The 18,179-nt window shown below is 45.1% G+C and overlaps 1 protein-coding gene across 1 annotated transcript in view; it reads right to left on the minus strand.

Moving 5' to 3' along the window:
* The window catches only part of LOC134746094 (UDP-glucosyltransferase 2-like), a 53,731-nt gene that overhangs the window by 28,354 nt on the left and 7,198 nt on the right, over positions 1–18,179 (minus strand). The window contains exon 2 of the mRNA XM_063680343.1: positions 6,877–7,102. Coding sequence (XP_063536413.1) covers positions 6,877–7,102 — 226 coding nt within the window. The remainder of the gene's footprint in view (positions 1–6,876; positions 7,103–18,179) is intronic.

Consider the following 18,179-nt stretch of genomic DNA (forward strand, 5'->3'; position numbering starts at 1 on the left):
TATTTTAACACTATGCATTTTGTTACTGATTTCAGATCAAGTACAAGTACAAGTACGAGGTACGAGTGTAAATGAGTGCCGAAGAGTACTTTATACAATAAGAAATCTCCAGTTAGAGAATCTGCCTCCAACAGAAGATGCCCTACGTAAACATATTCCCCGTGCAGTTTACCAAGGAGGAGTTTGGGGAGGAGGTTTGGGGACAGATTATATCCTCTCAGCAACAGCTATGCCCTGCTGACTGGGGCTGGTCCAAACAAAATGGTTATTGGGAGCCCATATGGACAAGCCGACCTGCGGCGGCTGCTGCTTGTTTGGAGATTATTCGTTGCCGCTGCAAAACAAATGAGCAAGGAGGTGCAACTGCGTTAAAAAACTAAAATGTACGGACCTATGTGCATGTAGTGGCAATTGCGAACAATAGATATCTAATTTTAACCCGCATTTTTGTCAAACATCTAACTATGTTAATTTTATCACATTTATAATAACTACTGGCGAAAGTTCTTCTTCTTCTTTCTTTATTTATATATTTAATTTATATTTGTATATATAGTTCTTATATATATATAGTTAGTCAAGCAAATCTTTTCAGTAGAAAAAGGCGGCAAATTTATAAAATGTAGGCACGAAGGGATATCGTCCCATATAAAATTTGAATTTCGCGCCTTTTTCTGCTGACATGATTTGCTTGACCAACTATATATCACATCCAGAAGTAATTTATTAATGTAATCTACAACCAGAAGAATAACAACTTATCAGAAATCATCTAAACATACTTAAAAATCCTAAAAGCTGCATACCGCTCTTACAACGCGGATACGCCGCGCGACACAAAACATTTTTTTAACAGAGTTATAAAAGAAAAATGTTTGACAAGTTTACTATTCTTTATAGTAGGATAACTGGGCTATTCACGGGTATTTTTTTTCTAGAGCAAATTCTCATAGTTTTAATTCTATAGAGGATTTTTGAAAAAAAAGTGTAGATTTTTTTTAAATTTTGTATTTCTCGAATTTTTTGTATCGGTGAGTGAAAATTTAGTCACAGAAATGAATTCTTCATCCTCGAATTACACGAAAAAGACACCAAACTTGATATATTTGCTAGATGTATACAGATATAAAGCTTAGAGTGGGGCGCGCCGAAGGCACTCCCCCCCCCCCTGCCCACCTGCTGGGGGGAACCTCGTGGCAACCGGGCTAAATCAGCTCAGATCACCCCAGGAACACCTGTTCCAAGCGGTTTGCTTTGTCTCAAAAATGCAAGGTCCCCTTAGAAAACGGGATGTAAGATGCCACTGTCTTTGTCACATTTCGCAAGAAAGAACGGGAAAGAACATACGCGTCAAGTGTCAATTTTGATCGAATTTTGTCGGTTTTTATTTATTTTAAAAACGTTACCTTACAATATCGAAATTCTAAAGCTATGAAATTACTATTTATGTTAAGATTTTTTTTATTTTTATAGTATCACATAATAAATAACCGAGTAAAGTAGGATTAAAAGTCCGAGTTAGAGGTTACTTTGGGAATTAATTGTATCGAGCGAAGTGTCATAATTCGTATATCGGAAGCTATGTTGTTAAAGATAATATAGTCAAGAACTACATATATTTTTTCCACGTCTACGAATATCAAAACCTCTTCATATAAGGAGATTTTTCGCCTTCTGACTCAGGGAACCGCCTTAATGGATTAGTCCAAAATTTATATACAATGACTGTGAATATCCTCTATATTATATCTAAAAATAATTAAACAGATAGTGATACGTTGTGCGAGGAAGCCGCCAGCTCTTCGGTCACCAGTTACGTCAAATATATAAATGATATAAATCTCTTGCCACCATCAATGTACCCGCTCTTCTTGAGCCGACTGGCATTATTAGGGATGATGGCAAGAGGCCCGATGGGGTGTCCTTGGTTCCTTGGAGCTTGGGACGGATGTTGGTGTGGGATGCTACCTGCGTAGACACACTGGCACCGTCCCACCTCCAACGGACTAATGTAAAAGCGGGCGGAGCGGCGGAAAGCGCCGAGATTTTAAAACGTAATAAATATAAGAGCCTCGGTAGAGAGTACTATTTCGTTCCATTTGGAGTTGAAACTCTAGGTCCATGGGGTCCCAGCGCGCACAAGTTGTTTGCAGAAATCGCGAAGCGTCTGGTTGACGTAACTGGTGACCGAAGAGCTGGCGGCTTCCTCGCACAACGTATCAGCATTGCGATACAGCGAGTAAATGCCGCCAGCATCCTTGGTACAATGCCTCAAGGGCCTATTTTAGATTTAAGTCAGTTATTAATTTCGTTTACGTAGTACCACTGTATATATCTAGTAAATATTTATTAAAATAAATTGTTCTACATTAAAAAAAAATTAAACATATATCCAAAAATAAGAAAAGTACATGAAGTTGAATATCAGTATAATTTTCTGGTCTAATGTATGTACTTATTTTGGTATAGTATAACAGAAAATTATAGTGTTATTCAACTTCATGTACTTTTCTTATTTTTGGATATATCTGGTTAATTATTTTTAGACAATATAAAGGATATTCACAATCATATTGTATAATATTTGGACTAATCCATTCAGCTATATTCAATTTAGAGCAGTTCAAAGTCAACTCTGAATTGTGAAATTTTTTATCATTTTCTAATAATTTGTCAGACCAACTAGTGAAAATGTTAGACTATGTTATATATTTGTAATCTACTCACAATGCCCTTTCATTTGGTACCCCACATGGTATGTTTAAAAGAAAAAAATAAAAACTTTGTACTGCCGATTTTGTGACGTTACAGTTATCCCCCCACACTGTAGTATACTGTACAGTCACATCGAATGAGGGCTAACGCGTATGAATTCGCCGCTAGGGGCGCTAGTGTAGATGGTGGTCTTTTCCATAGTTCGAAATGTCAAATGTCACTTGTCACTTCAATGACTGACAGCTTTTTAACCGACTTCAATTTCATAGAAGGAGGAGGTTCTGTATTCGGTTGTGGCTATTTTTTTTTTTTTTTATGTATGTTCACCGATTATTCCGAGACCCGTGGTCCGATTTGAGTAATTCTTTTTTTGTTCGAAAGGAGCTACTTCCAAGTTGGTCCCATATTAATCTGGTTCTGATCTGATGATGGGATCCCTGAGGAATTGAGGGAACTCCTCAATTTTTAAAGGCACATGTATGGTGATTTGGGTGTTTTTATAAGCAACTTGAGCATTTTCTCTCGAAAACGACCAATTTGATGAAGTGGACCTGATGATGATGATTGTTTTGAAGATAGTGATGATGATTTTTTTAATGTAGGATGTTCAGCGATTACTCCGAGACCCGTGGTCCGACTTGAACAATTCTTTTTTTGTTTGAAAGGAACTACCACCAAGGTGGTTCCACATTAATCTGGTGCTGTTCTGATGATGGGATCCATGAGGAATTGAGGGAATATTCTTCGTAACTTACTTTGTACACTAATACGCCAGTACGAGCGAGATGCATAAACAGTAAGTTACGCACACGATAGCGAATATATCAATGTCAAACTCGTGGTAAGGCTACTGATAACTTCCCTCGTATGTGTATTATTTTTAATGTAGGTAGTGTTGGAAACAACCAAAGAGACTGAGAGGTGAAGGTAGAGGGTATTAGTGTTTGGGGGGTTTGAGGTTGGGGGTTGAGGGGAGGTGAGTTGATGGGTCGGAGACTGAGGGGTTGGGAGTTAAGGGATTGGGGGTTAGGGTTAGGAGTTTAGGGGTCTGGGGTTAGGGGTTGGGGAATGGCGGTTGAAGGGTTGGTGCTTTAGGGTCGAGGGGTTCAGTGATCAGGGGTTGATGTGCTGTGAGGTTGAGTGATCGGGGGGTTTGAGGGATTGGGTCAGTGGCGGGGCGGAGAATGGATTTACTGACAGCAATGATTTCCCAGACGGACTCGAGGAAAATTCTGATTATTTAATAAAGTTTACGAATTTACAGATAAACATGATTATGTTTTTCATTCATGCGTCACGCTCTTAACAATGTCTTAAAACTAAAAATGGAAAAATAAAAACTTTTATAAAAAAAAGATAAACCGACTTCAAAAAGGATGAAATAAAATATTATCCTTTTTAGGGTTCCGTGTTTAAGTATATGCGTTACCAACTGATATGTTTGAAGTCGGTGCCAAGCCAAGTACTCCAAGTAGTAACAATACCAGTCAAAAATAATCAGCTTTATGTCTATAAATCCCATTACAACTGTACAAATGTTATAAACGTGAAAGCAATTATGTCTGCCTCTTTGCTACCTTTTCATGGCTAAACAACTGAACCGCTTTAGCTGAAATTTTGCATGAAGGTTCCTTGAATTGTTTTATATTTTGAAATGTAGTCCTCTGGATAAGCGACAGAAAATAACTCAGTTCCAATCCCACACTTGCGTGCTATGACTGTTTAAGAAGTGCTCTTTAAAAAAATACGACGACAAAACGTATTAGATTTACACTAACGTGCCGACAAGCATGGTACGAACTGCGCCAAGAAGGTTCAACCGTGTGTTCTGTTCTGAGGTGTACAGGAAGTTTATTGTCGTCGTGTAACGCTGCGTTTTACATAGGCGAACACTCGCGAACACGAAGCGAAGCGACGCGGCACGGCGCGGCCGGCCCAATTCGTTCGCGTTCGCAACGAGATCGCCCACGTAGGACACTTCTATATAGGTATCAAAGGATTAATTAAGGCGCCGTGCCGCGCCGCTTCGCATTCGCGTGTTGTTCGCCTACGTAGTACGCTGCGTTAGGTAATCCAACGTACATACTTATATAGCCGCATCTTTATCGAATTGCACCAAAATCCCTATGAATATATGGTTTAAAATTTGGCTTGGCACCGACTTCAAACATATCAGTTGGTAACGCATATACTTAAACACGGAACCCTAAAAAGGATAATATTTTATTTCATCCTTTTTGAAGTCGGTTTATCTTTTTTTTATAAAAGTTTTTATCTATAGTCTTTTGGACCACCATCAACAGAGGCGCCAACTGGTGAGCAAAAAAACGATAGCCCTCATTGTGTTTTAGGCCATCTGGCCGCTGTACTATTACTCAAAATGTTACTAAAGTGACTAGACACATGTTCTTTCCGTGTACCTACCCTTCATATGTATTGGCTCTGAGTAGGGATTGCAAATATTCGAAACTTTCAGGTATTCGAATACTTATTCGATTTTTTCTGACGAGATATTCGAATAATACTTGAATATTATAAAAACTTAAGAAAAGGAACGAGAAATCTGTTTATTATAGTTTTATAAGAGATCTATTTTCACATATTGCAAAAACTAATGGTATTTAGCAGAAATCCTTTTAATTGACTAGATTTTATCATCCTACTACTATGAGATGCCCACATTTATAAAAACCGCCCAAGTGCGAGTCGGACTCGCGCACGAAGGGTTCCGTACCATTACGGAAAAAAATCACGTTTGTTGTATGGGAGCCCCAATATTTATATTTTTCTGTTTTTACTATTTGTTGTTATAGCGGTAACAGAAATACATCATCTGTGAAAATTTCAACTGTCTAGCTATCAAGGTTCATGAGATACAGCCTGACAGACGGACAGACAGACAGACAGCCTGATACAGCCTGACAGCCTGGTGACAGTGGTGACAGACGGACAGAAAGAGACAAACAGACAGCGGAGTCTTAGTAATAGGGTCCCGTTTTTACCCTTTGGGTACGGAACCCTAAAAAGGAGTCGAAACGCAAAAATGTGACGTATTCGATATTTCTAGATAAAACTTTTATTATAAATGCATCGTTGCGTGAATTAATATAACTTCAACCATCCAAACACGTAAGAAAAATTTTTTTTAGTAAATTATTTTCCGATTTAAATTTAATATTAACTTCTAGTTGCTCAGAGGCATGGGCAAAGAAGCCTGGGTCCAAGCAAGTTCATTAAAACGGACATTCAAGATCGATTCCAGTTGTGACTTAAGGAGACTATCGATAGGTTGAATTAAATGAGCGACCTTCCAGATAGGGCAGCAACGGAGCAAGTAAGTAAATTTAGGAACCATCAAACAAACTTTTAAAATAAATATGACCGAATAGCTAATACTAATTTTGATTAAATGATCTGAATTTAAACAAAATTTAGAAATAAAATTGGCCAAAACAGACGGAATAGCTTCATCGAAAATGGGGGAGCCGAGAAGGTGGAGAAGCTTTGGATAAAATACATCAAATTATGTAAAACTATTTTTCATAATGTCAATATCCAAAGAGGAAAATGGGGACTAAGTTTGTATGGAGAAGCGACCGTCCCCTTTCGTCTTAAAACTTACGTAACGTTGCTTGTACCTACAGTTCTGCAAATAGTATTAGCCGCACGGAAAAAAACATACTTTTTGATTTCGTTTTGAAGTGTGAAGCCTATCGAGAGGATACAGTAAAAATATTATTTCCTTCGCATTTAGGTATCTACTGTTCCCCGTTCACTGTAAGTAACCGGCAAAACACACAAAAACTGCAACTATGGCGGATGAAATAAATTTTTTCGAGTAATAAAAAATATTCGAAAACCGAGCGACCGAATATTCGAATATCAAAACAGGTCGAATATTCGTCAAATTCGAATATTCGAATTGCAAGCCCTAGATCTGAGGGCCTACCACGAACACCGAAATTCGAAAATTGCGGGCATATGTCTCTGTCACTCTAAATAAGCGTTAATTGGAGTAAAAGAGGCAAATGCCTACAATTTCCGAACTTCGGTGTTCGCGGTAGGTCCTCTGTTGCGCTGCGCGCGGCAGGGATAGCAATACCAGTTTGAAACCAGCCCAATATTTAGGCACATTTTTAAACATGGTTATTGGTTACTCACTCAGCAACTCTGACTGCGGTATCCATTTGACCCTCATGATGTTCCCAGTGATGGTGCCCTCCTCGTCGCTGTTCTCGTACTTCCACACCACCCGCTGCTTCAACTTGGACAGGGCGTTGATGATGATCTCCTCTTTGTACTTCGGTATTGACGCGGTCTTGATCAAAGAGCCGAAGCTGAACAGTATCACGCCTTCGGAAGACTCGTTCAGAAATTTCTCCATATACTGAAACGAACACAACATAAAATAGCCCTTAACTTTGGGTATGGTCCTCAGTATGACTAGAAAACATTTTGTCGTGATAACACATAAATATACCTAATACTAATATCGTAGTGGCTATTGATGATATTTTGAGCTCTCAGTGTTACTGAGTAGTCTAAAATAGAACGCTCGGTATTGGCATGCTCCGCTCCATGCTCTGCTAGGTCTACACAGCCTAAATATACTTACCAGTTAAAATTAGCCGTTAATCATTATTGGCGCGAAGTAACATTTCGCCAACAAGTCACGTTATGTACTGTTGCTTATTACTACCTACTCGTATCGTACCACGTACCACATGTTGAAATAAGACATTTCTATGATCGAATAACGGATCCGTGTATATAATCAGAATTAATTGATTCAATTCAATACCTTAGTAAGCTGGTTGACAGTGGGTTTGTTTATGCACAGTAATTATCGCAAATTCTGAGAAAACGCAAAAAAAATCTAATACATTTTTCCGCATAAAAGGCGCCCCTTGGCAACAAATTTTTACTAACCTAAGTAAATATTCAATAAAGTGAACAAAACGACAAGTAGACCTGTGTTTATCCGAAATATAACTAAACTTGAATAAATTATGTCTACAATAGTTCATAAATCACATATGTATCACAGTTATTACCTAATCGAGATATGGGCATTAGAAAATGGAGTGATCCAGTGTCAACCATCTTACCCTAGGTACATTAAATTTACCAGGCGGGGCATCGAAATGGCACTTTTCTGTTTTAAAACATTTTTATAGTTATTGCTGTCAGTGCAAATTTTGATTCCGGAGTAAGCAAAAGGTCCTATAATAAATTCACGGGAGTAGCGAGGGATACTATAGTCTAGTATCTTGAGCGTAAGAGCGGCTCTAATATGAATTACGAAAAAATGGTTTCGTGTGGCACGTACAACGTTTATCCTCAGACTTTCATTGATGTCAAATTGATATATATATACAGTGTACCGCAAATAATGCCTTTTAATATATTATACAATAATGCACTTTATTAATTAGACAAGCTCGCGCTCGCAGCAAAATAAGCACCAAATCACCTTTGTACTTGTTCGAAGTTCGAACTGCTGGACCGAAAAAATCGTTTATTATTTGCACCCGTGTCTTAATTCGTCATGGTTCATACAATTAAAATAATCGATTAGAAATAGAACATAATAAACGGCCACCTGCAAATATTTTTTATCTAAATAACCATGTTGAATGTAGGTATTATATTATAAGCGTGCCTAAGTTTGCATACTCATTAAGTAATAACAAATGTGATTTAACGAATAGTATTCATTTGGTTTTTATTTCTTACGCATAGTGAAAGTAACATTATAATTATAAAATAAGTATCAAAAACCGGCCAAGAGCATGTCGGGCTATGCTCAGTGTAGGGTTCCGTAGCGTAACAAGCAAAAGGGAGTACTTTTGTAGCACTTTTACTAACCTTTTTGGCAAAAACTCAAAAAGGATCATGTTCACTAGTTTTCCTGTCTTTACAAAAAAAAAATCGTTTCCACTTTTCGTGTACCTACCTCCTTTTTGGAGTGGGAAATGCATTTACGCACCGTCCCCCCGACCGCGGGAAGGCATTGATGGGGAGGTGTGTGGGACTCGCCGCTCCTGTCCCCTCTCATCTGGCGAGAGGGGAGGGAGAACTTGGCCCTACCCACTAAACCCACTCCGGCGTTTCACCCTCTTTGCCGTTTGCGAGAGCGCCATGGGATCGAGTATACTTCACTCCACCATAAGAACTTGGCCCTACCCACTAAACCCACTCCGTGTACCTAGGGGGCACTCCCCCTACCCTAAAAATCTTTTTTTTTCTATTTTTTATTTTACGACTTAATATATAACTATATAACTGATTTGTACTGTATATATCCCTCCCAAATTTTAGCTTTCTAGCACTAACGATCATTGAGCTAAGCCGCGGACGCGGTGCAGTTGGTGCGGTGCGGCGCACGTATCGATAGTGTGTAAGGTCTTCGCCGTACGTGCGTTAAGGAGCAGCTATAATTTAGAGCGAGAAAGAGATATTTTGACCGGTGCGGTAATCTGTTACGGTTTTAAAAGTTGTTCAGTAGGTTATCCCAATTACCCAATGGTACTCGTAGGCCTCGTAGCTACCTCTTATCTATTGCAAGTTACTTCGCATCGCTCAGGATTTAATTACCTACCTGCATATACCAATGTGTATACCCTCGCTGTGTTCCATTTGGCTCTCTTGTGGCACAATCTACTATAGTGGTTTGTATCGTACCTAGTACAGTATATATAGATGACGATAAAGGAGCGCACTTGTCAATTGTATAGTATTGACTTGAGGATAATATCTATCGGAGAACAGGGGTCCTAGCCAAGATGACAATCGTTCGCAGAGGAACAGAACGAAATGCTATCTGTCTCTATCGCGCTAATATGGAAGAGTGATAGAGAGACAATAGCGTATCGTTTCGATATCTGCAAACGATTGTCACCTCGACTAGGCGTTGACGTAGATCAACTTACGTTGAACATCTACGACGACGTATATCTGTACGGCTACCATCAGTTTGGCACTGACATAAACGCCAGCGTGAACGTAACTTACTTTCTATGCATCTCGCTCGTACTGACATATTAGTGTGAGCGAGATGTACATAAAGTAAATTACGTAGACGTTAGAGTATATGTCAGTTTTGACACTGTCAGTGACTCATGGTACGGTAACTTCATGGGTACGGGTACTAGGCTTCGCTAACTGCCCAATTGTCCGAAGGACGAAAGAGGCAGCGAAGCAGCGGTAGTGAAACGGGAGCATCGCCGAGCAGAGAGGCTTCCGATCGCGCGGAGCAAGGAAAGTCCGCCTTGGGACCTTCCAAGCGAGGAAGAGGACGCCGACCAACCACGGCACTCCACGCAGGGCTGACCAAGGCGAAGGCTGAACTCCTGAAGCTTGAGCTGCAAACCGAAGAAGACCTGAGGGCCGCGTCCAAAAAAGTGACCCAAAGACGGCTTGCCCGTCGTCCGGAATCGTTTGGGACGACAAGTGGGTCAGACGACGAAGACCGCACAGCAATGGCCCTGAACCAGCAAGTGCATGATAGTCTGGGGCTTATCAAGAACGTGGCCACTAAGTCCAAAAACCTAAAGGGCACGTACATACGTATCCTGAACGAGGCTGTGGCTGCGATCCGGGAAGCAGTCGGCGAGATGAGTGGCCGGACTGTCTCCGATGAGACGAGGAGGCTCGCCGCCGAAAACGCTCGCCTAAAGGCGGAAATGGCCGAGCTCCGTAAGGAGATGGGCGACCTGCGTGCTAGCCTAGAACAGCGCCTCGAAGGGACGCGCCAAGAGACGGCGACATCACCTGCTCGGGAGCAAGGCGACTTAGAGAGCAACATCGTGACCAAGGTGAGTGCCATGATGGGTGCAAGGTTGAGCGCCTTGGAGGAGAGACTGCTCCCACAGCAACCTACCCAGGCGTCGACTGCTCCCGTACCTTCCAAAGCAGGAAGCTCTCCGCCCCGTCGCACCCCAGCTACTACCAACCCATCGGGTGCAAAGCGGACCGTGAAGGAGAAGAAAAAGAAGGAGGGGCCTAAAAAGCCTCCTACGAGTGTTCCTGGCCCCGCTTCCCAAGTCCATCAACCACGGCGGCAGACACCAGTGCCTGACTCTGAAGGGCGTTGGACGACTGTGGTCAAGCGGGGTAAAAAGAAGACTTCCGTTGGAGCAGCGACGACTGCGAAGCCACAACAACGTCCGGCACCGCTGAAAGCGCAAGAAGGGAAGGGTCGCAATAAGGCCAAGGCGATACTTCGCGCCCCGCGGTCAGCAGCCGTAGTCCTCACCCTTCAGATGGGAGCAGAAGAGAGGGGCGTCACCTACAAAACGGTGATTACGGAGGCCAAGTCCAAAATTTCCCTGGCCGGGCTCGGTATCACCGGTCTGAGGTTCCGCAGGGCAGTGACAGGGGCGGCAATCCTGGAGATCCCGGGCCCAGCCACCACCAGCGGCGACAAAGCAGACTCCCTTGCTGCCAAGCTGAGGGAGACGCTGAATGAGGCCGACGTCCGCATCGCTAGGCCGGTAAAATGCGCGGAAATGCGCATTACCGGTCTGGATGACTCGGTCTCAGAAGAAGAGCTCGCCGCTGCCGTGGCGAAAGGTGGCGGGTGTGCTCTAGATGCGGTGAATGTTGGCCGGATCTCCCGTACGCCAACAGGCCTGGGTACAGCGTGGGTTCGCTGCCCCGTAGCAGCCGCTAAGAAAGTGGCTGAGGGGCGACTCCTAGTCGGCTGAGCTTCGGCAAACGTGAAGTTGCTGGAGTCCCGACCCCTGAGGTGCTACCGCTGCCTGGTGCCTGGCCATGTTAGGAAGGGGTGCACCTCAGAAATCGACCGTAGCGACCAATGTTACCGCTGCGGTCAATGCGGTCACCGGGCCAGAGATTGCACCGCCGCGCCCCACTGCACTCTGTGCGCTGCAGCGGGCAAACCTGCCGACCACAGTGCCGGCAGCAGTACCTGCACGACGGGGGCTAAAGCCCCGAAACGCGCGTCCCAGAAGGAGGCCAGCAAACCAAGCGCCCCTGGAGCGTCAGCGCCGCCGGCTGCACAAGAGGGCCTGATTAATGCGACAAAATGACGAAGTCACTTAATCGGGTCCTCCAGGCGAATATAAACCACTGCGCCGGGGCTCAAGATCTCCTCCTGCAGTCCATGGTGCAGTGGTCGATAGATGTCGCCGTGGTCGCAGAGCCGTACTATGTCCCTCCCAGCCATAACTGGGCCGCGGACCTTGACGGCGTAGTGGCCATTATAACAAAGGCAGGGGCAGAGGGCATACCGCCCCCGTCCACCTTGGCGAGGGGTCAAGGGTATGTGGCTGTCCTCTGGGGCGAAATCACCCTGATCGGGGTATACTTCTCCCCCAATAGAAGAGTCTCTGAGTTCGAAGCTTTCCTCGGCCAGCTAGCGGCTCTCGCTGGGCAGACCCAACCGCGCCAGGTAGTTGTCGCGGGGGACTTAAATGCCAAATCCACGGCTTGGGGCTGTCCCGAAACAGATATTCGTGGAGACCTTCTTGAGGAGTGGGCGACGATGACCGGCATGTCGGTTCTGAACCAAGGGTCGGCCAGCACCTGCGTGCGCTGGCAGGGAGAGTCCATTGTGGACGTTACGTTCGCGACCCCGGCACTCGCGACCCGTGTCCGTGACTGGAGAGTACTAGAGACGGTGGAGACATTATCAGACCATTTGTACATCCGGTTCGATGTCTCCACGTCTTCCGGAGGCACGACAGACACGGATCGTCGTCCGAATGGCCGTGCTGCGAACCCTTCCCCTCGATGGGCCCTGAACAGCCTAGATCGTGAAGCGGTGGAGATAGCGTCCCTCGTCCAGGCCTGGACAACATCTTCCGAGCCTGTGGAGGTCGAGGAAGAGGCAGCCTGGTTTCGAGAAGCCATGTCACAAGTTTGTGACGCAGGTATGGCACGAGCCAAGCCACGGCCTCCGAAGCGCCAAGTGTACTGGTGGTCTCGAGAAATCGAAGAACTCCGATCCCGGTCCAACAGGGCGAGACGCCAGTACACACGGTGCCGCCGACGAAGGCAGACCCGAGACGTCGTGGAGGAGACGCGGCTGTACAGAGCCTATAGAGAGGCGGTTAAGGAGCTGCAGCTATCCATCTGCGAGGCGAAGGCGAGCGCCAGAGCGGAGCTTCTCGAGACGCTAAACCGAGATCCATGGGGGAGGCCGTACAAGGCGGTCAGGGGCAAATTACGCCCCTGGGCCCCCCCCTTGACGGAGAGTCTCGAGCCTCGACTGCTGGAGCTGGTTGTTTCCAACCTGTTCCCGAACAGCCCGGAACACCAGCCCCCAGCAATGGCACCTCCCCATCAGCTCGTAGGGTATGAGGCTCCGGTAACGGAGGCAGAGCTAGATGCAGCCGTGCTGAGGCTAAAAGCTAAAAACACGGCACCGGGTCCAGACGGGATCCCGGGACGCGTTCTCGCTCTGGCGCTGCGGGCCCTGGGGGAGAGATTCCGCGGGCTACTGGATGCCTGTCTACAGTCCGGCCGATTTCCGACCATCTGGAAAACCGGCCGGCTCGTCCTCCTTAAAAAAGATGGGCGTCCCGCGGACTCTCCATCAGCCTACCGTCCGATCGTGTTGCTCGACGAGGCCGACAAGCTCTTCGAGCGTATCATCTGCTGTCGCATCATCAAGCACCTCCGGGGAGTAGGACCTGACCTGTCCGAACACCAGTTTGGATTCCGAGAGGGCAGGTCGACCGTAGATGCGGTCGCGCGCATTAAAGCCCTCTCGGATGAGGCGGTTGACCATGGTGGGGTTCTCCTGGCGGTGTCCTTGGATATCGCCAATGCCTTTAACACCCTGCCATGGTCGTGCATTAGGGAGGCGCTGAAACACCATAAAGTGCCTCCCTATTTGTGTCAAATGGTCGGGGCCTACCTTTCGGAGCGGTGTGTGGAGTATCCGGTCCGGGGCGGCGGGCTGACAAGGTGGGAGACATCGTGCGGTGTTCCACAGGGCTCGGTCTTAGGGCCGCTCCTGTGGAACATTGGATACGACTGGGTGCTGCGGGGGGAGCTCCTCCCGGGGTCAAGTGTGACTTGCTACGCAGACGACACGCTAGTCACCTCCCGGGGGACCTCGTACCGGGAAGCAGCACGCCTCGCCACCGTGACGGTAGCACAGGTGGTGAGACGCATAACGATGCTGGGTCTGGAGGTGGCGCTGCACAAGTCCGAGGCGCTCTGCTTCCACGCTGCCCGGAAGGCCCCACCTGCAGGATCCAGCATCGTCGTTGGTGGCACTCGAATCGAGGTAGAGTCCAACATGAAATATCTTGGACTTGTCCTCGACTCCCGCTGGAGCTTCCGCGAGCACTTTGCCCGCCTGACCCCCCGACTAATGGCAGCATCGGCCGCACTGAAGAGGCTGATGCCCAACATCGGGGGGCCGGAGGTTGCGAGCCGCCGTCTGTATATGGGGGTGGTGCGATCGATGGCCCTGTACGGGGCGCCGATCTGGGCGGTGACTCTGGTGGCCCGAAATGTCGCCCTGCTGAGGAAGGCTCAGAGGGCGATGGCCATCAGCGTCGTACGCGGGTACCGCACCACCTCATATGATGCGGCGTGCCTATTAGCGGGAACGCCTCCTTGGGATCTGGAGGCGGAGGCCCAAGCGGCCCTGTACGAGTGGCGCAGGGACCTCCGGCTCCAGGAGTACCATCCTGCGCCCAGGGAAGTAGAGGCGCAGAGGTTCCTCGTCCGGCAGTCCATCGTCCTCCAATGGGAGGAAGAACTAGCTGGGCGCGAGGGAGGACACAGGACTGTCGAGGCGGTCCGGCCGGTCCTACAAGACTGGCTGGAAAGAGAGCGGGGCTCGCTGACCTTCCGGTTGGTGCAGGTGCTCACGGGTCATGGCTGCTTCGGGAGCTACCTGCACCGGTTCGCAAGACGGGAGGTGACGGCCGAGTGTCACCAGTGCAGCTGCGGTGAGGACACGGCGCAGCATACCCTGGAGGAATGCCCAGCCTGGGCGGGGCAGCGCCGTGACCTCATGGCAGTGGTGGGGGACGACCTCTCCTTGCCGGCCGTAGTTAAGGCTATGGTCGCCGACGAGAGGTCGTGGAAAGCGGTCCTCTCCTTCTGCGAGGATGTAATTTCGCAGAAGGAGGCAGCGGAGAGGGAACGGGAGGCCGACCCAGCCTCGCACCCGATCCGCCGCAAGCGCGCAGGGGCTCGGAGGAGGGCGTATGCCCATCACCTCCCCCCCACCTAGCGAGGTCTTGGCAGCGGCGCGGGGGCGTCGCTGCCCATTACATAGGCCTCGCAGAGAAGGCGCGCGTGGTGTGCCCACGCGCCTTCTGAGGAGGCAGGGCTAGAAGTTACTCCCTAGCCCCCCCCCCCCCCCCCCCCCCCAGAGAAGGGCCCGCTGCATGTGGCGGGCGGCGCCGGCGTGGTCACGGTTGCGTACTTAAGATAATCCGTGGCCACGCCGCATTGGCGGCGCGCAGGCATACCGTTGGTTTTTTAGTGGGTAGTGGCGCCTTTTGCCGAGTCCCACATAACCCGCACTTTCTCCCCCGAGGGTGTGGGTATGCATTTTTCCAACGAAAAAAAAAAAAAAAGGCGTAAGCGAATGCCGAAGTTAACCTTCTGTCACTTGCATTATCCCACTAACCCGGGGTTAAGCGATTACACCGTTAACCCAGTGTCCAATTGTACAATTTGACGATTGTACACTTGGACGATGTACGATTGGACAATTGGGTTAACGATTTAACGGGTTAACTCCGGGTTAGTGGGATGGTGCAAGTGGCGCTTAGGAATACTTATGTATGATATTTTACGAGTAGAAAACTCGGTCACATCAAAATTAGGTCATTATTCGTTGCTGCTACATAATGTAAAAATAAAGTTGCTTGCTACATATTTGTGAGTACCTACGGAATCCGATGGATTTTAACAGTGCAGTCCGACAGGTTTTAATATTATATACTTACTTACCAATAGATTGCAATGATCTGGGCAAAGCGAAGCGCAAGGGCACTACCTACCTTTTCTCGAAGCGCTTCGTCGTTTTTTTGAACCCTCATAACTTCGGTTTGGATTACACCAAATAAACAAAATTCTCGGGATATGATGCCAATAGTGAACTTATTAAGCATTTTTTCTATTGCATAGTTCTTATACTTTAGATTTTATTCATATCAAAAAAACCTCGATTTCGTCACTCACTCATCCTCATCAAAACCTTTAGGGTACTTCCTGAAGTCCTAGGAAGCTGAAATTTGGTATGTAAAATTGTCTTAGTACACAAACAACAAAAAAATTCTAAAAATTTAAATTTTTTGCCCCTAAGGGGGTGAAAAGGGGGGTGGAATTTTGTATGGGAAATCAATAACCGCTGTACCGATTTAGTTAAAATTTGGTATGTAGATAGTTTTTGTTATGGAGAATGATATAGAATAGTTTTTAACCCCAAAATCACCCTGTAAGGATGAAAAGGGGGTGGAAAAGGGCGTAATCAGTAAAAAGCAGATTGTATAAAAGATGCCCCAGATACGAAATTTCAGGATTTTTTTTATAGTAAATTACCCTCAACCCTTTAAATTAGGGTATGGAAGATTGTCACAAGCAACTTACAAAAAGAAGTGAAATCCCACCAAAAACATTTTATGTAAAATGTTGCCAAGACGAAACCAGCCTTACGCACTGTCAAAAAGCTATCAGATCTTTTGTAGAGCCAAGCTTCTAACTCTACAGGCCCTAACTTCACAACTCTACACCTTAGTTAAAATATGTGGCTTGGCCGTTTTGTTACATACAAAATAATTTATAGTGAATACATTTTTCACCTTACGCCCATGTGACAGTAGCGAAACGGCCAAGCCACATATTTTGAGTAAGGTGTAGAGTTTGTGAAGTTAGGACCTGTAGAGTTAGAAGCTTGGCTCTAAAAACGATCTGATAACTTTTTGACAGTGCGTAAGGCTGGTTTCGTCTAGGCAACATTTTACATGAAATGTTTTTGGTGGGATGAACTTGTCTTGATTGTTTACTACCTAGTATATTATTAAGGTTATTTTAGGACGTTAAAGGACCACGTACGTACTACGTATAACGTACCGAGTATATAAGTAGCTATAGTTTAGGAGGTCCCATAGGTACTCGTAAGTTTTTATTTATATTATAAATACTTACCCAGTATCGAAAGCAATAATAGTACGAAAACTGGAGCGTCAAATCCGCGAGTACCGTTGGCTAACGTAGCTACTACAGCGAAACTGAAAGTAATACCAATACCTACCTTATAAAAAGTTAATAGGTTTTTAACGGTTATGGGTTTATACTACTTAATTTATTTTTAAGGCGCTAGTCGCTATTGTTGGCCGTAAACTCTTACTTTCTAGAGTATATATCTGCTTAACGGTGTAATAAAAACTTATGAAAAATATATATATTAATCTACATTTTATGTACAACATTCCTAACGTTTGACTTTTTCCCTTTGACTTATAGTTTCTCCATAAAAGGAACATTACGACAGGCCGTTTTGCGACTAACTTTGCTTATATCTCCTAAACGGTTTATTCGATTAAAGTTATTTTAAAACTAAAATAAATGTTTTAACAGCCACTACAAATGCAGTTTCATAATGTTAAAAAATAATATTTTTTTGAAGAAATCGGATATTATTCAATATTTCGTGCGTATATAGCTCGAAAAAAGCGTGGCCGACAGTCGTGTGCTAGCTTTGAGACGAGGAGGCTGTGGCGCTCGTCGCTCCGTGCCTTCCTTATACTCTGTATACTTGTGCTGAGCCCAATTGCAATAAAATTGGAATTATTGTGGCCAAAGACTAAATAACTGCAGAAAGTTGATTTGGTTCTGACGCGCTTAACACGGTGTTTCGCAGCCTATTATTACGAAAATAATGACAATGTTTCCACTTATGTTTGAGAAAGCTTCATTTGAAATATAAAAATAAGTTTTCTAACATGCGCGGACATATTGCCATTTTTACGTTTTTAATAAAGTTCGATTCCTAACAAAACAATAATTAATTGATTAATATAGGCTATCAATTTACGTTGTATATAGATATTTATTTATTTATTTTTAAGTTAATTTTTTTTAATTGTGTTGGGAGATTGGGTAATCTCCCATTGATTGGTGGTGGTTGATGATGAAAAAGAACAGTGACAAGTAAGAGTCAATTGATATTCTTTTATAAGCTAATCATAAATGAAAGTAGGCATAATCCAAATATAAACTATTTATAAATAACCCTTACAATTAATTAAGTCGTTTAGTAAAAAGACCAAAACGGCCTGTCGTATTTTTTCTTGGCGAACTATAAATTAAGGCGAAAGGAAAAACTAAAACGTACTACTTACCACCGCAACGATAATATGAGTACCTATGCTACAACGCATTAGTTAGTTCGTATTTTACAAATGTTTTCTTGTTCAGATACGAATAGACCTTGCATTTCGTGGAGGCGGTAAATTATTATAATG

Source organism: Cydia strobilella, chromosome 1 (assembly GCF_947568885.1).
Source record: "Cydia strobilella chromosome 1, ilCydStro3.1, whole genome shotgun sequence".
NCBI classification, from domain to species: Eukaryota; Metazoa; Arthropoda; class Insecta; order Lepidoptera; family Tortricidae; genus Cydia; species Cydia strobilella.